Below are 24,157 nucleotides of genomic sequence, written 5' to 3'. Positions count from 1 at the left end.
ATTTCATACTCCGCAGCTATTATTTCAAAACTGATTTTCTGAGCTTTGTTCTATAGTGAAGACAACCCTACTCATTAACCTTGTTTCACGACTTTTCTTATGCAATTTTACCACAATTAAGGTCACCTCAAGCAGTGGAGGACCTACTTCAGGGTGTATATGCAGACAAGAAAAACAATTCCTGGATTTTTCCTGGTTACAAACACATTTTTTCCCAGGTGAAAATACACTTTTTCCATGTTAAGTGACAGTATATTTACCCCCAGAACCATAACACTTATCAGTTCTTTGAATGGTTAAGTTATACACCGGCATAGACCATGCCAGCAGTTTAGCACTTTAGAAAACCAACCCCAGAGGAGAAAGGTGTTTTGGAAAGATCTTTGATGTGCAGCAACATGTACACTGTCATAAACAGAACAGGATATCAGAGGATACTCCAAGACCATTGTAATTTTGTAACAATATTAAAATGCATAATTTGGCTTAAAGTGCACATTCGTATATTCAGATTCACAAAGAAGTAGGTCCCAGCCTGATATTAAGCTTTTCAGTGTGAATTACAGGATGCAAATTTTCTTGGAGTGCCAATAATGTAGGAAATACTCTACAGTTTGTTCTTTATTATTGAATAAAGCCATAGGTGCCATATGATGAAAACGTGCACTTGAAATTTGGCAAACAGTTGAAACTACCCAATAGTGTGAAATCAAACACTTCACTACAAATAAATTGACTGCCTCTGCTGGAAAGATTGTTGAAAGTCAAATTTCTTTACCAAATCAACAAAAATAACTTCATTGTTCTATAAGGTGATTAATGCTTGACTGCCAAAAATGTGGAAACAAAATCAGTAAACTGAAACTAACTTAGCCTTCTGTAATTACATGAATGTATTTTAATTCACTAGATAGCTCCTGGCCACAGAAATCAGTTTTGTTTTCATTTCGTGTGAGAGCTGTAAACGACCACCCCCCTCCCCAGTACAACTCAGACTGCTCCGCATATGGGCGAATCTGGCAGTTACTGTACTGGCGCAACAGAAATATTTTTCCGGGCAGCATCTGGCTGCTTGTTGCTACTGCTGATACAGCTAACAGACACAATTCAATTATCCAGCAGCAGGAGATGATAGTGCTCATATGTGACTCAACTGTGCATGTGCATGAGCCCACTGGCAACTGCTCAAACGAACCTAATGCAGACAGTTGGGATGTCACGTTCATCGGAAACAGTTTGTTGTCATGAAGTACTGCATAGTCTTTGTCCTAAAGCCTTTGACACATTGCTATTGGCAGACTCTTGTGTGTGCACTGTGTTTTGTTGCTGTGAATGACATATTCCTTTGCAACTTAAGATTTATTATTTTTTTCTTTCTCATTTATGTTTTATTGCTGCAGTATTATTCTACAGTAGTGGGATACAGTAAAATTCTTTGTTAGAGTATCAGTTTTTACCAGTCAAAACAACAAAACTTTAATTTAAAAAAAAGCAACAATGAAAAATTTCCAGAATTCTATAAAATTCCTGCGTATTTCACTTTTTTCTCCCGGACGAAAAAATTCCCACATTTTCCGCGGATTTCTCATCTGTCCCGGGGGTATATACACCCTCTACACCAAAAATCCATATCACATGCAAGCTGAAGTACAAATACCATCCAACTATGTATTAGTAATGGTCTTACCAACTCAAAGCTCATACAGGGAGTGAACTAGTATTTAAACATTAGTATGCAGCAAAAATTCTATATTTTGAATATGCAGCTCTAATCAAATATTTGGTGCAATTAAAGGAACTGCAATCCAGTTTTTAGTTGGCTGCCTGACAGTAGGCACTTTGAAGGGTGACTTTGTTAAATACAACATGTGGGCAAACACTTGGTTGGTTGGTTTGTTTGGGGAAGGAGACCAGACAGCGTGGTCATCGGTCTCATCGGATTAGGGAAGGATGGTGAAGGAAGTCGGCCGTGCCCTTTCAGAGGAACCATCCCGGCATTTGCCTGGAGTGATTTAGGGAAATCACGGAAAACCTAAATCGGGATGGCCGGACGCGGGATTGAACCGTCGTCCTCCCGAATGCGAGTCCAGTGTCTAACCACTGCGCCACCCCACTCGGTAGGCAAACACTTCCTCAACAATACACAACCCCACATGTACCAACTATTTGTGGTGCCACAGATTGTGAAAGCCTAATGCTAATGGTCACAGGAGAATTTGAATGCAAGGTTGTCATATCAAGCATACGCCAGTCATCCAGCTGCTTTATCATTCACCATGATAAATGTATCACATAAATGTGATGGCACAGTGCAATGTTTACTGACCAGCTGTGGGAGCCAATGCAGGATGAATAGTCTGTGTGGGCTTCACACATGCCCTTCAACAACCATTTCTTCCCACATCTAAGCACCCAACGTAGCAATATCAGTTTTAAAGGTTTGTTCTCGAGGACAAGATGGTTGTACGTGTTGGACACTTTCTCTAAGTTACCAGTCAGATGTCAACAGCCACAACACAGACTGCAATATGGGCACTGGTGTCAATCATTGCAACAAAGTCCCTGTGGAGTTTAAAAAAAATAAAATAAAAGAAACTGGATCCAGGTCCTGACCATCTCTCCTCTCCACTCTGCTCCACAGTTCTGCAGAATAAGGGATCGGCAAGTACATTTTAGGCTCAAATATAGAAGACAATGAAAACAATGACATTCTAGGAAGCACTGATAGGCTTCCCCTGCTCCAAATGCAGAATAAGATGGTCATGGTCTTACTGGATTTGGCCTAGTCAGCCCAGGAAATAGTCTCACCTGCACCATGTGCCTGCACCATTCACCACTCACCTGGGTAGACACATGAGGCTTAAAATCCCTAAAGTCACAAAACGTCAAGAACAACTGATATATGATCAATATTAATCAAAACTGTGACATTCCTACAGCAGTGCCATCACAAGACCAACACAATCACAACACGATTGTTCCAGCATCGCCCCCCGTCCACTAACCACCAGTTGAATTGTGCCTCAATCCATACCTCTCTTGCCAACTGGATAATGTTACAACACATGTCCTCATCACCATCATCCACTGCAACAGCAGGAGGGACAAGTGTGTGACCCAATAAGGACAGACTCCTTTATAAACCACCAGAAAAGTGATAACCCACATCTTAGCAGGCGGTTACAAGCACTGTGCCGAAAACTATAGTGGCTATCTGAACACCTCATCCATAATGGTGAAGTCCTCCATTCTGGTGTCTGATAAAGAAAAGCACCCCTGGGTAACTAAGCCAGATTTTACTAAGGTCATTAGCAGGCCTGCAGTTTGTTAAGAAAGGAGGGATTTTGCATTCCTGACAAGGATCAATGTCTATGCTGTTCTGGCCCAACAGACTCGCCCCAAAGTAGGTATTACAAGCTAAACAGCTGGCAGCCACATCAAGTAAAGCCAACCACACTGTCACAGTCAGTCAGTATCTTGCATACTGGAGACCGCACAAACAACATCTCGAACTATCAAGTTCTTAATGGATCTGGTCACTGTTAGGATATTTTGTGAATTGAATGTATAACGAATTCAGGTTTCTCTTAACAATACTCATTCGCCTCATCAATTTCATTGTGTATTTGCTCAAATATAACAAACTTGTGTGTGAAATGTTTCAAGTACCGTATTTACTCGAATCTAAGCCGCACTCTGATGTAAGCCGCACTTAAAAAATGAGAATCAAAATAAAAGAAAAAAAATTTCCCGAATCTAAGCCGCACCTGAAATTTGAGACTCGAAATTCAAGGGGAGAGAAAAGTTTTAGGCCGCACCTCCAAATCGAAACAAAGCTGGTCCATTATAATACGAGACACAATTTAGGTCGAATGAATGACGATACACCTACAGTAGTTTGGTTCGTGTCGTAAGCTTAGCAATTAAGCTTTACCAGGTAACCCTTGCTATGCGTCAGGCGCTCCGTCCGTATTTATACGGGTACCCTTCCTTTTTCACGTGCTTCGTCTGGTTTGAATCGATTGCTTATTTTGCTTTGATCTGATAAGTGCCGTTTTCTTTGTTATAGGTGTTTACGTCACTCTAAGCTGAAAATGCATTACTGTACTGTGTCATGCATTGTTTGTCGCATTCTTATAGTGTGTGTTTACGGCTTGTCGCCGCTCGTGGCATGGCTTGCTTTTGTCCGCGCTACCGCCGCTTACAAAAGAGAGAAAGAGAGAGAGAGGAATCGTCTCATTAGTGAAACAATGGCAAGAGACTGCTATTTGTTGTTACTTACACTGCTGCTTTCTTTGATAATGATCAACAAGAACCAAATAATAGACTGTGTATGATAGAACATGTTCTGAACGAGAGTTAGGCGAAAATTTTTCTCCGTTTGAAAATCTTTGCGGCCGCTTCTTCAGTACATCAAATTCTGCACAGAAATTAGAGTCATCTTAGATTTAAAAATCTAGTCAGTTGCCGTGCTTCATTTCTGACTGTATCACTATTAGGCATAAGTATAATACGAATATAAACATGACACGATACGTATATTCTTCCGCGTTTGCTGTTGTCTCACTCTAGTTTCGTAGTTTATTAGGCAGACAGGATTTAAATGAGATAGCAGCAAACACGTGAGAATACATGGCAAAATGTTTATGTTCGTATTATTCTTACGGCGAAGAGAATACTGTATGTGATTCACATTTCATCAGGTTCCTATTAGCAACTATCTCTTCTCACAGGTAGGAAAAAATTCAGAACGTAGAGTTGGCCATATTGACAAACATCTCAAACAGTCTTGTCAGTCGGATTTTCGTAGTACATTGAGATTCTGCTACATTTGAAGATGAACAATACGGAATTTGTATTTACTTCATTGGATAATGTTTGAAAATTTAGGGTTGAAACTCGGGGCGGAGAAAAAAACCTCGTCCTCCATCTCTTTTTAAATTTATTTACTGAATCAGAGGTTTTGGCCTCAGTATGTATCTTTGTGCCTACATAGCATGCCTGTGTAGCACTACATATATTCGACGGCAGAAATTAGTTGTGGCGGCACCTACCAACATTAGAACTTCTGCTTGCTTTGCACTCGATTCTAAGCCGCAGGCGGTTTTTTGGATTACAAAAACTGGAAAAAAAGTGCGGCTTAGATTCGAGTAAATACGGTATAGTGAATCAGTACATAACACATGTGTTAGTAAAAAATAAGCAATTATTTAGTGTTGAGTTGGACACTTCACTATCAGCATCATGCAATGGTCATACGCGCACAACCACGTTGTTGTTGTGATCTTCAGTCCAAAGAATGGTTTGATGCAGCTCTCCGTGCTATTCTACTCTGTGCAAGCCTCATCATCTCCAAGTACCTACTGCAACCTACATACTGCTTAGTGTATTCATCTCAATCTACCTCAACAATTTTTAGCCTTCACGCTTCCCTCCAATACTAAATTGGTGATCCCTTGGTGCCTTAGAATGTGTCCTACCAAGTGATCCCTTCTAATCAATTTGTGCCACAAGTTCCTCTTCTCCCTAATTCTATTCAGTACCTCCTCACTAGTTACGTGATCTACCCATCTAATCTTAGCATTCTTCTGTAGCACCACATTTCGAAAGCTTCTATTATCGTCTTGTCTAAACTATTTATTGTTCATGTTTCACTTGAATACATGGCTACAGTTGTATACATGGAAGAATCCTGGAGATACTAAAAGGTATCAGATAGATTATATAATGGTAAGACAGAGATTTAGGAACCAGGTTTTAAATTGTAGGACATTTCCAGGGGCAGATGTGGACTCTGACCACAATCTATTGGTTATGAACTGTAGATTAAAACTGAAGAAATTGCAAAAAGGTGGGAATTTAAGGAGATGGGACCTGAATAAACTGACTAAACCAGAGGTTGTACAGAGTTTCAGGGAGAGCGTAAGGGAACAATTGACAGGAATGGGGGAAAGAAATACAGTAGAAGACAAATGGGTAGCTCTGAGGGATGAAGTAGTGAAGGCAGCAGAGGATCAAGTAGGTAAAAAGATGAGGGCTAGTAGAAATCCTTGGGTAACAGAAGAAATATTGAATTTAATTGATGACAGGAGGAAACACAAAAATGCAGTAAATGAAGCAGGCAAAAAGGAATACAAACGTCTCAAAAATGAGATCGACAGGAAGTGCAAAATGGCTAAGCAGGCATGGCTAGAGGACAAATGTAAGGATGTGGAGGCTTATCTCATTAGGGGTAAGATAGATACAGCCTACAGGAAAATTAAAGAGACCTTTGGAGAAAAGAGAGCCACTTGTATGAATATCAAGAGCTCAGATGGAAACCCAGTTCTAAGCAAAGAGGGAAAAGCAGAAAGGTGGAAGGAGTATATAGAGGGTCTATACAAGGGTGATGTACTTGAGGACAATATTATGGAAATGGAAGAGGATGTAGATGAAGATGAAATGGGAGATACGATACTGCATGAAGAGTCTGACAGAGCACTGAAAGACCTGAGTCGAAACAAGGCCCCTGGAGAAGACAACATTCCATTGGAACTACTGACAGCCTTGGGAGAGCCAGTCCCTACAAAACTCTTCCATCTGGTGAGCAAGATGTACGAGACAGGCGAAATATCCTCAGACTTCAAGAAGAATATAATAATTCCATTCCCAAAGAAAGCAGGTGTTGACAGATGTGAAAATTACTGAACTATCAGTTTAATAAGTCACAGCTGCAAAATACTAACACGAATTATTTACAGACGAATGGAAAAACTGGCAGAAGCCGATCTCGGGGAAGATCAGTTTGGATTCCGTAGAAATGTTTGAACACGTGAGGCAATACTGACCCTACGACTTATCTTAGAAGAAAGATTAAGGAAAGGCAAACCTACTTTTCTAGCATTTGTAGACTTAGAGAAAGCTTTTGACAGTGTTGACTGGAATACTCTCTTTCAAATTCTAAAGGTGGCAGGGGTAAAATACAGGGAGCGAAAGGCTATTTACAATTTGTACAGAAACCAGATGGCAGTTATAAGAGTCGAGGGGCATGAAAGGGAAGCAGTGGTTGGGAAGGGGGTGAGACAGGGTTGTAGCCTCTCCCCGATGTTATTCAATTTGTATATTGACCAAGCAGTAAAGGAAACGAAAGAAAAATTCGGAGTAGGTATTTAAGTCCATGAAGAAGAAATAAAAATGTTGAGGTTCACCGATGACATTGTAATTCTGTCAGAGACAGCAAAGGACTTGGAAGAGCAGTTGAACGGAATGGACAGTGTCTTCAAAGAAGGATATAAGATGAACATCAACAAAAGCAAAACAAGGATAATGGAATGTAGTCGAATTAAGTCAGGTGATGCTGAGGGAATTAGATTAGGAAATGAGATGCTTAAAGTAGTAAATGATTTTTGCTATTTGGGGAGCATAATAACTGATGATGGTCGAAGTGGAGAGGATATAAAATGCAGACTGGCAATGGCAAGAAAAGCGTTTCTGAAGAAGAGAAATTTAGTAACATCGAGTATAGATTTAAGTGTCAGGAAGTCGTTTCTGAAAGTATTTGTATGGAGTGTAGCCATGTATGGAAGTGAAACATGGACAATAAATAGTTTGGACAAGAAGAGAATAGAAGCTTTCGAAATGTGGTGCTACAGAAGAATGTTGAAGATTAGGTGGGTAGATCACGTAACTAATGAGGAGGTATTGAATAGGATTGGGGAGAAGAGAAGTTTGTGGCACAACTTGACTAGAAGAAGCGATCGGTTGGTAGGACATGTTCTGAGACATCGAGGGATAACCAGTTTAGTATTGGAGGGAGTGTGGAGGGTAAAAATCTTAGAGGGAGACCAAGAGATGAATACACTAAGCAGATTCAGAAGGATGTAGGTTGCAGTAGGTACTGGGAGATGAAGGTGCTTGCACAGGATAGATTAGCATGGAGGGCTGCATCAAACCAGTCTCAGGACTGAAGACAACAACAACAACAACAACAACAACAACAACATGGCTACACACTACACAAATACTTTCAAAGTGGAGTTCTTGCTACTTAAATCTATACTCGATGTTAACAAATTTCTCTTCTTCAGGGACGCTTTCCTCGCTACAGCCAGTCAATATTTTATATCCTCTCTACTTCAACTATCATCAGTTATTTTCCTACCCAAACAGCAAAACTCATCTACTACTTTCAGTGTCTTATTTCCGAATCTAATTCCCTCAGCATCACCTGATTTAATTCGACAAAATTCCATTATTCTCATTTTGCTTTTGTTTGTGTTCATCTCATATTCTCCTTTGGAGACACAGCCCATTCCATTCAGCTGTTCTTCCAGGTCCTTTGCTGTCTATGACAGAATTAAAACTTGGTCAGCAAACATCGAAGTTTTTATTTCTTCTCCAGGGATTTTAATGCTGACTCCAAATTTTTCTTTTGTTTTCTTTACTGCTTGCTCAATACACGGATTGAGTAACATCGAGGAGAGGGTACAACCCTGTCTCACTACCTTCCCAACCACTGCTTCCCTTTCATGCCTCTTTACTCATATAACTAGTTCCTGTACAAATTGTAAATGGCCTTTCACTCCCTGTGTTTTACACCTGCCACCTTCAGAATTTGAAAGAGAGTATTTCAGTCAACATTGTCAAGAGTTTTCTCTATGTCTACAGATGTTAGAAACGTAGGTTTGCCTTTCCTTAACCCATTTTCTAAGATAAGTCATAGGTTCAGTATTGCCTCGCGTGTTCCAATGTTTCTACGCAATCCCAACTGATCTTCCCCGAGGTCAGCTTCTACCAATTTCTCCATTCATCTGTAAAGAATTTGTGTTAGTAGTTTACAACCGTGACTTATTAAACTGACAGTTCGGTAATTTTCACACCTGTCAACACTTGCTTTCTTTCGTATTGGATTTACTATGTTGTTCTTGAAGTCTGAGGGTATTTCACCTGTTTCATACAACTTACTCACCAGGTGGAAGAGTTTTGTCGTGTCTGGCTCTCCCAAGGCTATTAGTAGTTCTAATGGAATTTTGTCTACTCCTTGGGCCTCGTTTCACCTTAGGTCTTTCATCGCTCTGTCAAATACTTCATGCAATATCATAGCTCCCATTCCATCTCCATCTAAATCCTCTTCCATTTCCATAATATTGACCTCAAGTACATGACCCTTGTATAGACCCTCTATATATTCCTTCGACCTTCCTACTTTCCCTTCTTTGCTTCAGACTCATTTTCCATCTGAGCTCTTGATATTCATACAAGGGGTTCTCTTTTCCCCAAAGGTATCTCTAATTTTCCTGAAGGCAGTAGCTATCTATAATTCAAGAATAGTCTTACCAACCGGTTTCAACCCAACATAGGGGTCATCTTCTGGGCGTTTACACCATTGGTCGACTGCTGGTGTAAACGCCCAGAAGATGACCCCTACGTCGGGTTGAAACCGGTTGGCGGTATTATAACAATAATAAATGTGATCAAGACTGTTCTTGAATTATCGATTAATCATACTAATCGCTGCTTCTCTCCACAACCATGTTGTCCAAAAATCTAAGTAGCTATCTAACTCCTAGTGACACATGCTTCTACATCCTTATATTTGTCCTCTAGCTATCCCTGCTTAACCATTTTGCACTTCCTGTTGATCTCATTTTTGAGACGTTTGTATTCCTTTTCACTGTTTCATTTACTGCATTTTTATATTTTCTCCTTTCATCAATTAAATTCAGTATCTCTTCTGTTACCCAATGATTTCTACTAGCCCTTGTCTTTTTACCTACTTGATCCTTTGCTGCCTTCACTATTTCATCTCTCAAAACTACCCATTTTTTTTTCTACTGTATTTCTTTCCCCTGTTCTTGTCAGTCATTCCCTAATGCTCTCTTTGAAACTCTCTACAACCTCTGGTTCTTTCAGTTTATCCAGGTCCCATCATCTTAAATTCCTACCTTTTTGCAGTTTCTTCATTTTTAATCTACACTTCTTAATCAATAAATAGTGGTCAGAGTCCACACCTGCCCTTGGAAATAGTTTACAATTTCAAACCTGGTTCCTTAATCTCTGTCTTAGCAATATATAACCTATCAAAACCATGCATATAACCTATCAAACCCATGCAATTACAAACTTTTTGTTATTAGTGTGAACAGTCATTTGTTTGGTGCTGAGATAGAATAACACTTGCTAGGTAAATATACCATTCACAGTAAGAAGGGAAAGATTTATTAAATTTACATAAAACAGCTAACTGAAAGGAACTTCAATAGCTAGACAATTGGTCAAATAATACAATTACCTCATATTCTGCCTGAACAATTCTTTCCTCTGAGAATGTTCTACGTCACTAACATAGCTCTTCTTGTGGATGTGTTTGAACTCTTCAAATGCTTTGTCTACATGTTTGTCATAATTATGGACAAATTCTTTCATTGGATTGAAAGTGTATATGTGTTTACTTCCAGGTCCTGGGAATGATGTGCATGTCATATCTGCAAAAAAAGACAGAAGTAAATGATCAAAGAAAGAAATGACACATACAAAGTACACAAAACAGACTGTAAATGTGGTAACATCCTATTTTTCTTAGTGTTAGGACTAATACTTCACAATGGTTTCAATATACTCTCACCAGATAATTTAGATAAACAGAATTTTGACCGACATATTGCCTTTTATTTGGGAGGAGGCGGGGGGGGGGGGGGGGGGGGGATGGGTAAGGGAGGTGCATACTTGAGAAGGGTTTGCATGTAACTTAAAAAGTAGGCAATACAGTGAACAAGTAGTGCTCCAAAAGGAACTACAATTGTCTGTTGGCTGGCTCCTATTATTTGACTTGTTGAAACATCAAAAACGAAGTTATTTGAATTTATGTATAAAACAAGTTGCAATAATTGTGAACTTCACATAATTAACAAATCACCATTAGCATGTTTTTTATGATTTAAACTGGTAATACACTGCCTGACAAAAAAAGAAGCACCGTTTAGTGTTGTTACAAGCCAGAAAAGGGTATAAAAAAGAGATTTGAACATCATCACATATTGATCAATCACTGTGATGACACAGATATACCATGTACTTGGGTGAGAAAGCTTGTCAGTTCCTGACATATCGAAAGGGGAATCATTTTTGGTCTTTATTTGGTTGTCTGGTCAAATAATGTGATATCCATATTTGAGGGACATTTTGATGTGACATTGGTCCTTTTGTTGAACCACAGGGGAATGCGAGACACGCATATTCATTGCCACGGTTCCATTCAATCACATCTGACCGTAGCAATGGAGGATCACTGTATTCTGCACCTTGCATATGTTAACTCCTTTACATCTGCACATGCCATCCGAGGATAAGTGGTGGACTCCCTGCAACATTCTAGTCATCTCGCATCATTGGTCAGAGACTAGGAGCAGTTCGGTTAGGGAATTATCATTATGTCTATAGGCTGCTGTAAAGACAATACAAACGGCTGCATTTGGAGTTATATCATGATGCGGAAGCATGGAATGGTGATGAATGGCATCTCTCTGTGTCCAGTGATGAATCACGTGTTGCACTGTGCTGGATAACAATCACTGACAAGCATGGTGGCAAAGTGGGGAGAGGTCTCATTCCTCCAATGTTGTGACAGGCACAGCGGTGTTACTCCTGCCGCCATGGTCATGTGGCTAGGGCCTCCCGTCGGGTAGACCGTTTGCCTGGTGCAGGTCTTTCGATTTGACGCCACTTCGGTGACCTGCGCGTCGATGGGGATGAAATGATGATGATTAGGACAACACAACACCCAGTCCCTGAGCGGAGAAAATCTCCGACCCAGCCGGGAATCGAACCTGGGCCCTTAGGATTGACGGTCTGTCACGCTGACCACTCAGCTACCGGGGTGGCCATGGTGATCTCATGTTACGGCTTGCAGTGGCTGAGTTATCTCTGCTGGCCCAACAGTATGTCACAGACATCCTCCTGCGTTACTTCACATGCCATGCTACAATATCATTGTGTCATTTTTCACCAGGAGAATGTTCATCTACGTATGTTAAGTGTGTGTATGAAATGCATGCTGTTGACGTGCTCTTGCGGCCAGCAAGCTCTCTAGATCTGTCCTGAAACTAGTGTGGGACCAGCTCTACAGTCAATTCCACCCCAGTGCAAATATAAACAATATCCTGGATCAGTTACAACAGTTTGGTCTAACTTGGCACAGGAAAGGATATAATGTATTCATGACATCTGTCCCAACTATAGTAAAGGCATCCATGCCAAAACGGATGCAACATCACACTGATAAGTGGGCTCATATATTGCCAAGTTCCTTGTAAATTTGACTCAAGATTGTAATCATTGAAATAATATCACATACCCTCACAACGGGTGAAGTTTCATTCAACTTCTTGATCCCTCCATCTCTCCTTGAATTTTGCTATAAAAATTGAATAAAATGTAACAAAGTTTTACAAAAAAAATGTAACAAAGTTTTACAAATGTTGAATATTGCTCTTTATGAGTCTGTGGCAAGTAAAACGAAGATTTACAGTGGTATAGGCATTTCCAAGATGACTGTGGAGAAGTTCAAGATGACTGTTTTTCTGGACACCTCGGCACATCATCAACAACTGACGAAAATGTGGGAAAAGTGAAAGAAAGGATTATTGAATCACAATCAGAGAAGTCACCAATGATGTCAGCACATCAAATGGTTCACGAAATGAAATATTTTCTGAAGTTTTGGGTACGAAACATGTGCCACCAAAATTTGTGCCAAAGGTGTTGAATTTCGAGCAAAAACAACAGCGAAAAGACGTTGCTCAAGACTTGCCAAATGAAAACAACAATGCAGAACTACTAAAACATATCACGACAGGTGAAAAACATGAGCGTACAAGTATGACATTGAAACTAAGGCTCAATTGTCCCAGTGGAGGCATCCTGGATCACCAAGACTGAAAAAAGCTCAGCCATTGTGGTAAAAAGCGAAAATTTTGCTCACTGTTTTCTTTGATTTTGTTGGCCAAGTCTGAATTGTCTCCGAAATGCTCGCTTAGTATTAATCACAGAACCACCGTTACAAATAAATTCCTCCACAACAAATGCACGACGTTCACCAAGCCACGCGATGGCACACTGAAAATGGCATGTACACTGCTTTCAAACAAATCACACTCCACATCAGTGTCCTCACAACAACTCACACGCTGGCTACGTCAAATGCGAGAAGTTTATTGCCGGACCCTGTACTCAAAACTTCCATTACACATTTTACGGTCAGTAGCATAAAGGCCATTTACTGTGCCCAGATTTGTTGGAATTTACGTGTAGGTATGAAAAAGAAAAATGCCCCGCACAGTGCAAAAAGTGACAATGGATGAGTAATATGGACTGGCCAATGACGGGCCACTTGCACTTTGCAGTTGTACGGGGGGTGGGGGGTTGGTTTGCTGTGGACTGCAAATAATAAAGTACGAATTTATGGTTTTGGTCAAGCATTGAAGAGCCATGTATGAACATGTTGCCTGAAAAGCTTTTGAAAGAAGCTGCATAAATTTTCAATGAGATCTCAAAAAGATTTCAACGTGGTGCAGAGATTGGCAACTTGCTCTCTAAATGCTCAGAAATGTAAAATTGTGCACTTCCACAAAATGAAAAAAACGTACAATACTGTAATATCAATGAGTCATTGTTGGATTGAGCCAATTCATACAAATAACTGAATGTAACACTTTGTAGGGATATGAAATGGAATGATCACACAGGTTAAGTCACAGGTATACAGGTGGTAGACTTTGGTTTGTTGGTAGAATTCTGGGAAAAGAAGTGAAATCAGCCTACTAAAGAGACTGCTTACAAATCACTTGTGCAACCGGTTCTAAAATATTGCTCAAATGTGTGGGAGCCGTGTCAAATAGGATAAACAGGGGATATAGAACGTACACAGGGAAGGGCAGCATGAATGGTCACAGGAAATTAGAAAAATGAGATAACTTATTATAGGGAACAAGTGAAGTTTGGCATCTCGCAATATATCAGTCACTTATAATCAATCCACAACAAGCAAAATGACCTCAATGTGCACTTATATGGACATTTGTAACCAGGTATCCCATCACACCACAGTAGCTGGTGACTTCAATCTACTGAGTGTGCTCTTGGATGAGATAGCTGATTGGAGTAATTGAACATACACTGATATTAATTGCTTTTTGCTCTGTCAGCTAGCAGACAGTATTCAACTGAGATTTCAATCATCTGATTTATTGACATGCAAAAATACATGGGGTGTTTATAAATGAATATTGGGGTTTTAATGCTTTATAATATTTATTATATTAAACTTACAGTTATAAATGATATGTCAAATGAAAGCGCAACTCAAACAGTTCTACCAAGAACCTTAGAAATGTTCAATGTGAGCACCATTTCTCACATGGCACAAATCAAGTCTGTACCCAAGCGGTGGATAGGATGCAAGGGGCCCAGTGACAGGGCTTGCTTTGCATGGCCTCTACGTTTACCCAACCTAATGCCATGCGATTTTTTCCTTTGAGGTTCCATCAAGGATTCTGTGTACGTGCCTCCACTACCAGCAGACCTCCCTGAATTAAGAAACCGGATCAATCACACTTATCAACATTTGGAAAGAACACACCGAAAATCAGTTCTCTCTTTCCTGTCCAGAGATGTAGTGCATCATGCAGTGATTTACATTGATTCTGTTCATGTGATTTTTAGTTACCAGTGTCAGTTAATCTATTTGGCTTAGTTACTCAGAAGTGTATTATACCGCAAGAAAGTGCACAATGCAAAGAAGAGAGATCCTTGGAGTAAAGAGTGTTTGCTTGATTACAGCGCAGTTACAGTGTTCTTCCGGGATGAGCCACGTCCCACACCAGATCCCTGCTCACTTATGAGTTTATCATCACACTACAAGTTTCACTGCATGACAGACAGGGCAAATCATGTTTAAAAAGGTAAAACAGTTATTTTCTGTCATGTTAATGTTCTGTCTTAATGTGAACTTTTTTCAAAATAGTTTTCATAAAATCGCTAGTCAAATCTTGTTTGACAAGAAATACTTACTTCCTGGTATCTGGAACACATTCGGATTTGGTGGGGAATCGGAATATTCATCATATTCCAGATAGTAATGATCATAATGAGAACCAAGAAGAGAATTATAGCCTTTCATCTCATAACGGACTGGAATAGCACCCATATTTTGAGGTGTTTTTTGTGCTGCCCCCTGCAAGAGAGGGATGAGGCTGCATTACTATGAAATTTGCTTCACTCTTGTACACACACACACACACACACACACACACACACACACACACACACACACACACACACACACAAAACATATATATATATCCCATACTTTACAGACTATAAGATGCATTTTTTCTTTGAAAAATATAAAAATGTCCAGTGTTTGATTTAAAATTCCCACCAGTCATAAGAATGGCCATATATTTGATGCCATGAGAAATGTATGTTTTATCTCACAACATTGGATTCAATTGGCAGCAGCAGTGCATCAATGTGACAAACATGAGTTGTGGGGATTCACAAGCTTGCTAATACTGTCTCCCTCCCGCCCCACCACCACAAACCCAGAGCACTGTCTAGCCTATAATGTGTCACTGCAGTCTACAGTCCCAGTGAAACTGATTTGTGTTATCAGTAACAGTACAATATTTTTTGTTAGTAACTAGTTTCATGATGGAAAAAAAAGGTATTTATATGATGCAGGCTATAAATAGAAAGTAATGGCATATGCAGAAGAATATGGAAACAGAGCAGCTGAGCAGCATTTCGGCCCTCCACAGTAGAAAAAATCCTTTCACAATTGATGGGTTAGTAAAGAAGAACTGAAAAACATAAGGAAGATTATATGTGCAAATATATAAATGACTAAATGCAAAATCACAAAAACTATAAAATGACATACTGAAATGGATTCAAGGACACCATCAAAATGGCAATGGAATTAATACAAAAATGATTCAAATAATACATGCTCGTAAGCTAACGCTACAATGGGCCTAAAGACTCTAAAGGGTGGAGTTGGTTGGTGCTACAGATATATGTAGCATCTTGGACTTAAAATGCAAAACAAAACCAAAATATCTCAGAAAATGCCACAAGGGTATGAAAACAAAATATTATCTTTCCATCACTTTGTTACTCAACATCAAAAGAAAACCAGTGTGGAACTAAGCCAAATAACGAATATGGACAAAACTCCTTTGACATTTGATGCAAGTAACAACTGTTGCCATTAAATGTGCCAAAACTGTAAAAACAAAAGGACATGAAAAAAATGCACTACAGTGTTGGCCTTTCATGTTGTGCTGAAAGTACTAAAGTTAACATACTGATTATTTTCAAGTGCAAGAAAGGCCAAAATCTTCTGAAATTCCGCCAAGTGGTGGTGTTCATGCATGTGACAAGGATTGGATGGACAAGCCTGGTATGAAATTATGGATTGGCAGAGCATGGGAGAGAAGGGGAGGTGCTTTACTGAAAAAGATCTTTCTTCTTGTGCTAGATCAGTTTAGTATTCATCTGAAAAATTCTGTGAAAGAAAAATTGAGATGGGGAAATAAAGAGCTTGCTAATATTCTGGGAGGACTTACTTCACAATTGCAACCTCCTGATGTTTCAATAAATAACCAATTTAAAGGGTATATGACAGAGGAATAGTGGATGAAACCTAAAATGAACTCGCACCAAAAGGAGCTTTAAAATAATCTACTATCAAACAAGTGTGTGTGTGGATAAAACAGTCTTGGTCTAGAATGAGAGAAGACATTATTGTTAAATCTTTCAAGAAGTGCAGCATAAGTAACGCTCTTTGTGGCAATGAAGGCCATCTTATGCATGAAGAGGACAACAATGATAACAGAGAGGAGGAGGAAGAAGAAGAAGAAGAAGAAGAAGAAGAAGAAGTTCAGATGACACTTTTCAGGGATTTTAAAGGTCAGTTTGGTTTTATAATATAAGATTTTTTTTAGTCTAGCTTTGCAACCTATTAATAAAAATGGTAATAAAGTCATTTAAAAAAAACTGCTTAAAAATTAAAGTGTGTCATAGTCCAAGCACGTTATAGTCTGTAAAATATGGTATATACACCTTAACAAGAATTATATGCAAGAATATTTCACTACTGATATTGCTAAGAAAGGTTTCTTTAAACACGTCCCCCACACACTCAGAGTAGAAATGATTAAAACTGACACCATGTACCGTGTGATCATTAAAACATGAAAGGATGTTAGGAAAAGATAAATAACTCTTAACTTCACGGTTGACTTCGCATACCTTACAATTAAGATTCAACAATGATATAGGTATATTTATCCCAAATACCAATTGAGATTCAACAAGGGAACAGTTATATTTATCCAAATACCCTCAATGCACTCAGAATATCACATCTATGACAAAGTTAAACTGAATCATAAAACGTAAAGTATTGTTGTACCATAACATAATCTTAGAACAGGAAATAAAATTTCAGGGCTACCTTGTAGTAGATCCACATTGTGTATTTGTTCACTTTGGCTCCAATTTTATCAACAAATCGCCACTTCTCACAGGACACTCCATTTACAACTTCTTTGCCAATGAGCTAATAAAGAGGGGAAAAAAATTGAAAGATACAAATAGTATGTCAAAATATAATTGTTCTAAAAATAAGTAACATCTTCCTCCTCTCCTAACAAATTTCAAACACACTTATTACATTACGCATATGTAAGTTAATAATTACCTGAAAATCTGAAAGATCTGGTAGCACAGCCTGTGGTTCAATTTTAAATTTGTCAGTCCCATTTACTTGGAGGCATGTCTGCTTGTTTAACTGAGTGTCAGTAGATACAGGAGCTACCTTTATGCTTGTCCCATATTTTGAAGATTTACTCAGTTGAAAAGTTTTCACCATATCTGCAAGCAATAAAAATGTACATTTGCACCTTCTACGGCTCAGACACAGTGGTGGATACAAAAAAACCTCAAGGAGGGGGCACTAAAGATATCTTGAGCTACCTTTACTTTTATCGTAAAAAAAAAAAATCAAGTCACATGCAAATTTTAAGAAAGTTTTATTCAAACTGATTATACATATATACAAGACAATCCCATCTTATGATATAAAAAAAAGTTACAATTGTGGTTCTCTTTCTTAAGTGATTAATTCTATGCACTTATTCTTCCTGGCAAATTGGTTATTACATCGTCAATAGGACAATCAATGTCAGGATGAGTGTTCAACAGAGCTAAGCCATTGTCGACCTCAGCCATGTCTTTGTACATCACAATGTTGAAAAACTTCTTTCTACTGCAGCAATAGATGCAGGTAGACAAGCAAATATTTTGTACAGCGTTGCAAAGTAGGATAGTCAGATCTAGGAGAAATAGACAAGTTATTACTTATTCATTCTTCAGTCTTAATATTTCTGCTTCTGAATGTAAACTAGCTTCCTATTTGGCAAATAGTCCATATTTGTAACGCTACATATCGAAGGTTCTCTGTACAAGAAATCAGTAGAATATTTGCGACTTTTCTCGAACAAATACCAGACAGAATAACGTGTCTAAATCACTAAAATTGCCGTTATTTTTTCATAGATATGTGTTAGCTATCTATGTGCCAGACAGAAACGTATAAAATACAATGACGCGGACACGCATGCTACATAGGAAAGTACAACTACTCGATAACTCGATTCAGTTGAGTCGACTGACGAAAGAAACGAACAAATAGCGTGAGGGCTGACTGGAGGGGGCAGTGTGGGTGGCAACGCAGGCAGTCCCGTAAGGGGGGGGGGGCCATGCGCCCCCCCCTTATGTACCCACCACTGCCCCAGGAAGCAGCTCTTATGGTAGCCAAGTATGTGTGGCATGCACATGGTTTTGTTAGATGAACCTTTCCTTAGGAACAAAACTGAGTTGCCTGTTGAAAACGAAGAGCTCAGTCACATTACCCTCTTCAGAGAGGAGGAGGAGGAGGAGGAGGAGGGAGGAGAATACTAAGAGTTTAATGTCCCAAAAATTACTTTGAGCAGAAAGTTGGAGAACTGACTCATGAGGGTAATATTTCAGACCACACAGTAACTAACAGACCTGAACTTTTCAAATCAGTTAATGTAAAGGAGAGCATTCTTATCATAAGACCGTTATAGCATCACTGACTGCACACGTTACAAAGAATGTGAAAAAGGTTAGGAAAATACTGTTGTTTAATAAGCCTGATAGGAAACGAATTGCAGAGTATGTGAGTAGCCAAAATCAGATATCCTGTTCTGAGGAAGAAGATGTGGAACAAAAATCCAGAAGCAAAGTGCCTTAGACATTAGCTCTGTTAGAAAGTTGCTATGAAAGCAAAGAGAGCATATGTGAAGTCAAAGTCTAGTTCATAAACAAGATGAAGAAATCCAAAACGAACATAAGAAGAGCAATGCAAGATGTGTTCAATACTACCATAGTAAAAGTTTGCCAACTGATATGTCTAAAAATCATATGAAGTCCCGGTCATATGTTAAGTTTGAAAGTTGATTGAAATCATCCCGTAGTTTGTATTTGGAGAAAATGTATGGCCTACTTAGTGATACTACGTACAGGAAGATTGATCATGACTCTACAGCATGTGTGCAACAGAAGACGTGCACACTCCTGAATTCTTCCTCGTTACCTCGAGAGACCTTCAAGCGGTTAAGACCACATAGCATCATACCACCAAGCCTGTGTGGTCTTATGCACACATAAGGGCCTACAGTGAATAATATTGATGCCCCCATAAATGGTTTAGCCAAACATCTGCTTTCTTGCTGACATCAATGGCTGGCAAATGTCCACATCATGTACAGAACTCGACCAATTTTATCAACAGTCTGGGGACTCTCCACTTACGTAGTTCAGATGTTTTCGTGAGTTTTGATGTAGTATCTCTCTTCAAAAAGGTACCTCTTGCTGATTCCTCGGTACTAATTGGTAAACAATTTCAGTCAGGGATCACTGTTTTGTTTCGGCACACTCTTTCCTTGACCTATTTTATGTTTAACCGAGAATATTTTGAACATACAGACTGTGTCACCATGGGCAGCCCCTTGTCTCCCTGGAGGCTAACTTCTTTATGGGGGATTTTGAGGAAAGAGCACTTGACTAAATGGTTCTTAAATCAACTGTTTTTTGGAGGTATATGGATGATACTTTCATACTGTTGCCCAATGGAGAAGATAAGTTAGTGGAGTTTTTACATCATCTTACCTCCATTCATGAGAACATTTGATTTACTGTGGAATCAGAGGAAGATGGTTGTCTGCAATTCCTGGATGTTCTGGTTAGACAGAAGAGTGATGGCTCCCTGGGACATTCCGTTTATTGTAAGGCCACTCAAACTGATTTGTACTTGCACTCTTCAAGTTGCCATCACCCATCCCAAACCACGAGTGTGCTTAAAACCCTTGTACACAGGGCCCATACAGTGTCAGATGCAGATAGTTTACCTAAAGAGTATCCACATTTAAGAACAGTGTTCAGAGACAATGGCTACTCGACCCAGCAAATTAAGAGGGCATTCTCAGCTAAAATCAAGAACCCGGAAATGGATACAGAGGAGAATGCGCCAGTAAAGTCCCTAGCTTTTCTTCCTTTTGTTGGAAATATTTCCAAGGATCCTTAGTAATTTTCTGGTGAAAGTGATTTTCCACCCACCAACTAAGATTTTGGACCTCCTGGGATCAGTAAAGGATAATTTGTTAATGCAGAAGGCGAGAATTTACAAAATACCTTGCCAGTGCAGTATGGCCTATATAGGACAAACAACATGCGCAGCAGAAGAACGTTGCACAGAATATAAACGTTCCACTCACCCTCTGCAACCCAGCAAGTCTGCAATTGTGGAACATTGTATCTCCATTGAAATTCAATGGAGTATCACAAAACATTAATTTTGGCCACAGCAACATCTTTTCGGGACTCCATTATAAAAGAATCCATTTAAATATGCATCGTGGAAAATCTAATGAATCGTGACAGTGGCTATCAGCTGGATAATGAATGGAATCCCATCATCTATGCGATTTGCTCCAGACAAAGACGCAAGAATACTTTGATGACTGTGGTAAGCGGGATCCTTCCAGTTCCACCAGCGAGTGCACTGCTGCCAGGTGGTGTGGTCCTTCTGTCACTGCAACTCTTACACACATGCGGTAACACTATCAGCACACTATATAAGGCAAAGTGGAGAACGTCTTCATCAGTCTTTGATGGCTCACTTGAAGATGACTGTCAGGTGTCCAGTTGAAATATTGTGGAGTGAAATTTACAACAACCGGGTGTAAACCCAAAATCTCTTTGAATATTGTCTTATCAGTACCTTGTTTACTTACTTGTTTGTGAAACTAGTATCGTATTTAGTGATTTTCAAATTCATATCAAATGAAAAGTTATTGATGAATCAATTTTAGTTCTCTCCAAGGAATGTTTTTGGTATGCCCAACTGAGCTTCAAATTTTCGGAGCAACCAATATTGCAGGTGATAAGTCAGTGTCTACATCTTGATCCATCTACCCAACACAAAATGTAAGAGTAAAGGAGGACAACTCACTGGACAGTAGAAGCATTGAGTCCTCGGTGTAGCAACAAGCATGTGACATATATGCGTATCCGGTTAGTTGTCTCCATTACTCCCAATTTATTTGCTGTCACCCAGAACTTTCCTTACCCTATTGACTACACAAAACAAATTCTAATTCAACAGATTTATACTACAGTACCTTTAGGCTGCCAAATAAACAAAAAACGATCTTTTTATTGCTCAGTTGAGTACTAAATTGGCAATAAGTTGCTCAGTGCATTCTCCCAACTCAAAAGCAAAGTTCTATCAATGTGTGTGGTGTCTGTTCTTTCTAACATCTCTGAAACAGGTGATAATGAACAAAGTACACTAATCTATAGTGTGCGGTATGTGGGAATTTGGGCTAAATTGAGGTGTGCTTGGATGAACAAGGCAGTAAAGGCAACTGTTCTCGAGAAGCGGAGCATCTGGGTTCAAGTCCTTGCACTTAATGCAATGCCCATATACAGCCGAGATCTGAAAATTTATCTTTCAAAAGTAACTAATTTGCTGATTACAATTCCAAATGGAGAACAAGCTACCACTTACCTAAGGCAATCAGCAGTGACACACAGAAAAACTTTTCCAACAAATGTATTTTTTCAAGTATTAGACACATGCACACATACTGGTACTTATTTCCAGACACACACTGGAAAAAGTGAGCTGTGCTCTAGTTGTTGGTGGCAGCTAACAACTTTTATAACCATGTATGCGTGTGTGTTTGTGTGTGTGTGTGTGTGTGTGTGTGTGTATAAAAAAGGAGAGAGAGAGAGAGAGATTGCTTCCAAAAGTTACAGAAGTGCACAAGTAGTTGGGGCACATTTCTAAATTCATCTGAAGCCAAGTAATTGCCTTTTCATATATTTTAATTACTTCCATTGTAGGTTGTCATGTTGTAAAAACTTCTTGGTTATACACACATAAACATAAAAAAAATTGGAAATTTACAAAATCACAACCAAAAATACCTAAGTTTATTATTAAACCTTGTATGTAACTACAGTATGCAAATCTTTGATAAGTATTTTCAAGCTCATTTTTCCATCTTATCCAGGACAGGTAAACAAACAAAACACTATTCACTACAAGAAAATATGCTTCTTGAAACGAAATAAAAATACAGATTAATTGAGGTGATAATATTTAGAGCATATCAGAATTTTACACAAAAAGTTTAGATGCCATGTTAACATACTAATTACATCTCTTAACACTCTCAAATAACTGACCAAGCAAGGTGGCACGGTGGCTAGCACACTGGACTCGTATTCAGGACGACGATGGTTCGAAGCTGCGTCTGACCATCCTAATTTAGGTTTTCCGTGATTTCCCTAAATGCCAGGATGGTTCCTTTGAAAGAGCACAGTAGACTTCTTTCCCCATCCTTCCCTAATCCGACGAGACGGATGACCTTGCTGTCTGGTCTCCTCCCCCAAAGAACCCAACCCTCAAATAACTGCTGCAACTTCACAGCATTCATAACAATTAACATCTCCAAGAAACTACTAAATGGTACATATAGTTTGTCTTAAATTACTGTAGATACAAAAAAGTTGCAGATTATCCAATCAATTTTTCTGCAATCTTGACCTTAAGCAGGGCAAAACTGGTGAATCACTGAGCCTTGAAATATTAACAATGTGTTGAGGATAAAAGGTGTGCATTTAATACTAATATTTCCCTCACATTACTAATAGTTTCAATATTAAGTAATCTCAGATCCGGCCAAAAACTGACCAAGATGAGAATCCATCTGCCCAAGACTGATGACATTAATCTCACAGTATTCTATTATACCAAATAAAATTATATGGTGTGCCAACAGGATAGATTTTGCTGTTTAGCTCTGCCAGAATCCTTTGTATGCAGCTTCATATGAGGACACTGCTTTATGAAAGAAAAACAGGAGCAGTTTATTAGTTCTGCTCTGAAAACTGAGTTGATATTCTTTTACTGAATTTTGCCAGAAAACTGGAAAGGGTAAAAAGGATGTACAGCTTTCTCCAATTTTTATACAAGGCTGTCACTGCAGTACATTTGAAGTTGCTATTGTTTATCATTCAGAGGCTTGATTTGTGTCTTTATTCCATATCTGCAATTACTGGAGTATGACATATTAACAATAACACATTTATGACGGCCATCCAATTATTTGTATAGGAATGAATACAATAGGCAATACATATTAAGTCAGAAATATCAGAATTCAAACAAGAAGTATGTCAAGTAAAGACAGAAACTGATTAAACATTATATAAATTATCTGAACGTAGAAAAATATATCTGAAACTTACCTCCATAATAATCAATTCGACTGGCCCCCAGCTTCAGGTCAAACCATGCATAAAAAGGTTCTTCAATTTCGGCATACGGTATATATAATGTCCCTCTCACTGAGTAACTATCACTAAAACTTGGAGGACTAGCACAGTACACTGCAAACCACCACAAAGACAATTAAGTTCACATAAATGTAGGCCTATATGCTAGGGTTAAGTAAATAAGAGATCACTTACAATATAACATTCACAAGTGAAAGTAAATCTTTGCCATAGGAGTGCACCAGTT

General features: G+C 39.0%; 1 protein-coding gene across 1 annotated transcript in view; it reads right to left on the bottom strand.

Annotated features, from left to right (window-relative positions):
- LOC126092116 (digestive cysteine proteinase 1) overlaps positions 1-24,157 on the bottom strand; it is a 72,943-nt gene that overhangs the window by 48,292 nt on the left and 494 nt on the right. The window contains exons 2-6 of the mRNA XM_049907555.1: positions 23,884-24,024; positions 17,741-17,913; positions 17,495-17,599; positions 15,046-15,208; positions 10,271-10,463 (exon numbers count right to left, since the gene is read on the bottom strand). Coding sequence (XP_049763512.1) covers positions 10,271-10,463; positions 15,046-15,208; positions 17,495-17,599; positions 17,741-17,913; positions 23,884-24,024 — 775 coding nt within the window. The remainder of the gene's footprint in view (positions 1-10,270; positions 10,464-15,045; positions 15,209-17,494; positions 17,600-17,740; positions 17,914-23,883; positions 24,025-24,157) is intronic.

Source organism: Schistocerca cancellata, chromosome 7 (assembly GCF_023864275.1).
Source record: "Schistocerca cancellata isolate TAMUIC-IGC-003103 chromosome 7, iqSchCanc2.1, whole genome shotgun sequence".
NCBI lineage: Eukaryota > Metazoa > Arthropoda > Insecta > Orthoptera > Acrididae > Schistocerca > Schistocerca cancellata.
Note: the sequence above shows the minus strand (reverse complement) of the source record. Positions and strands in the feature narration are given on the sequence as shown.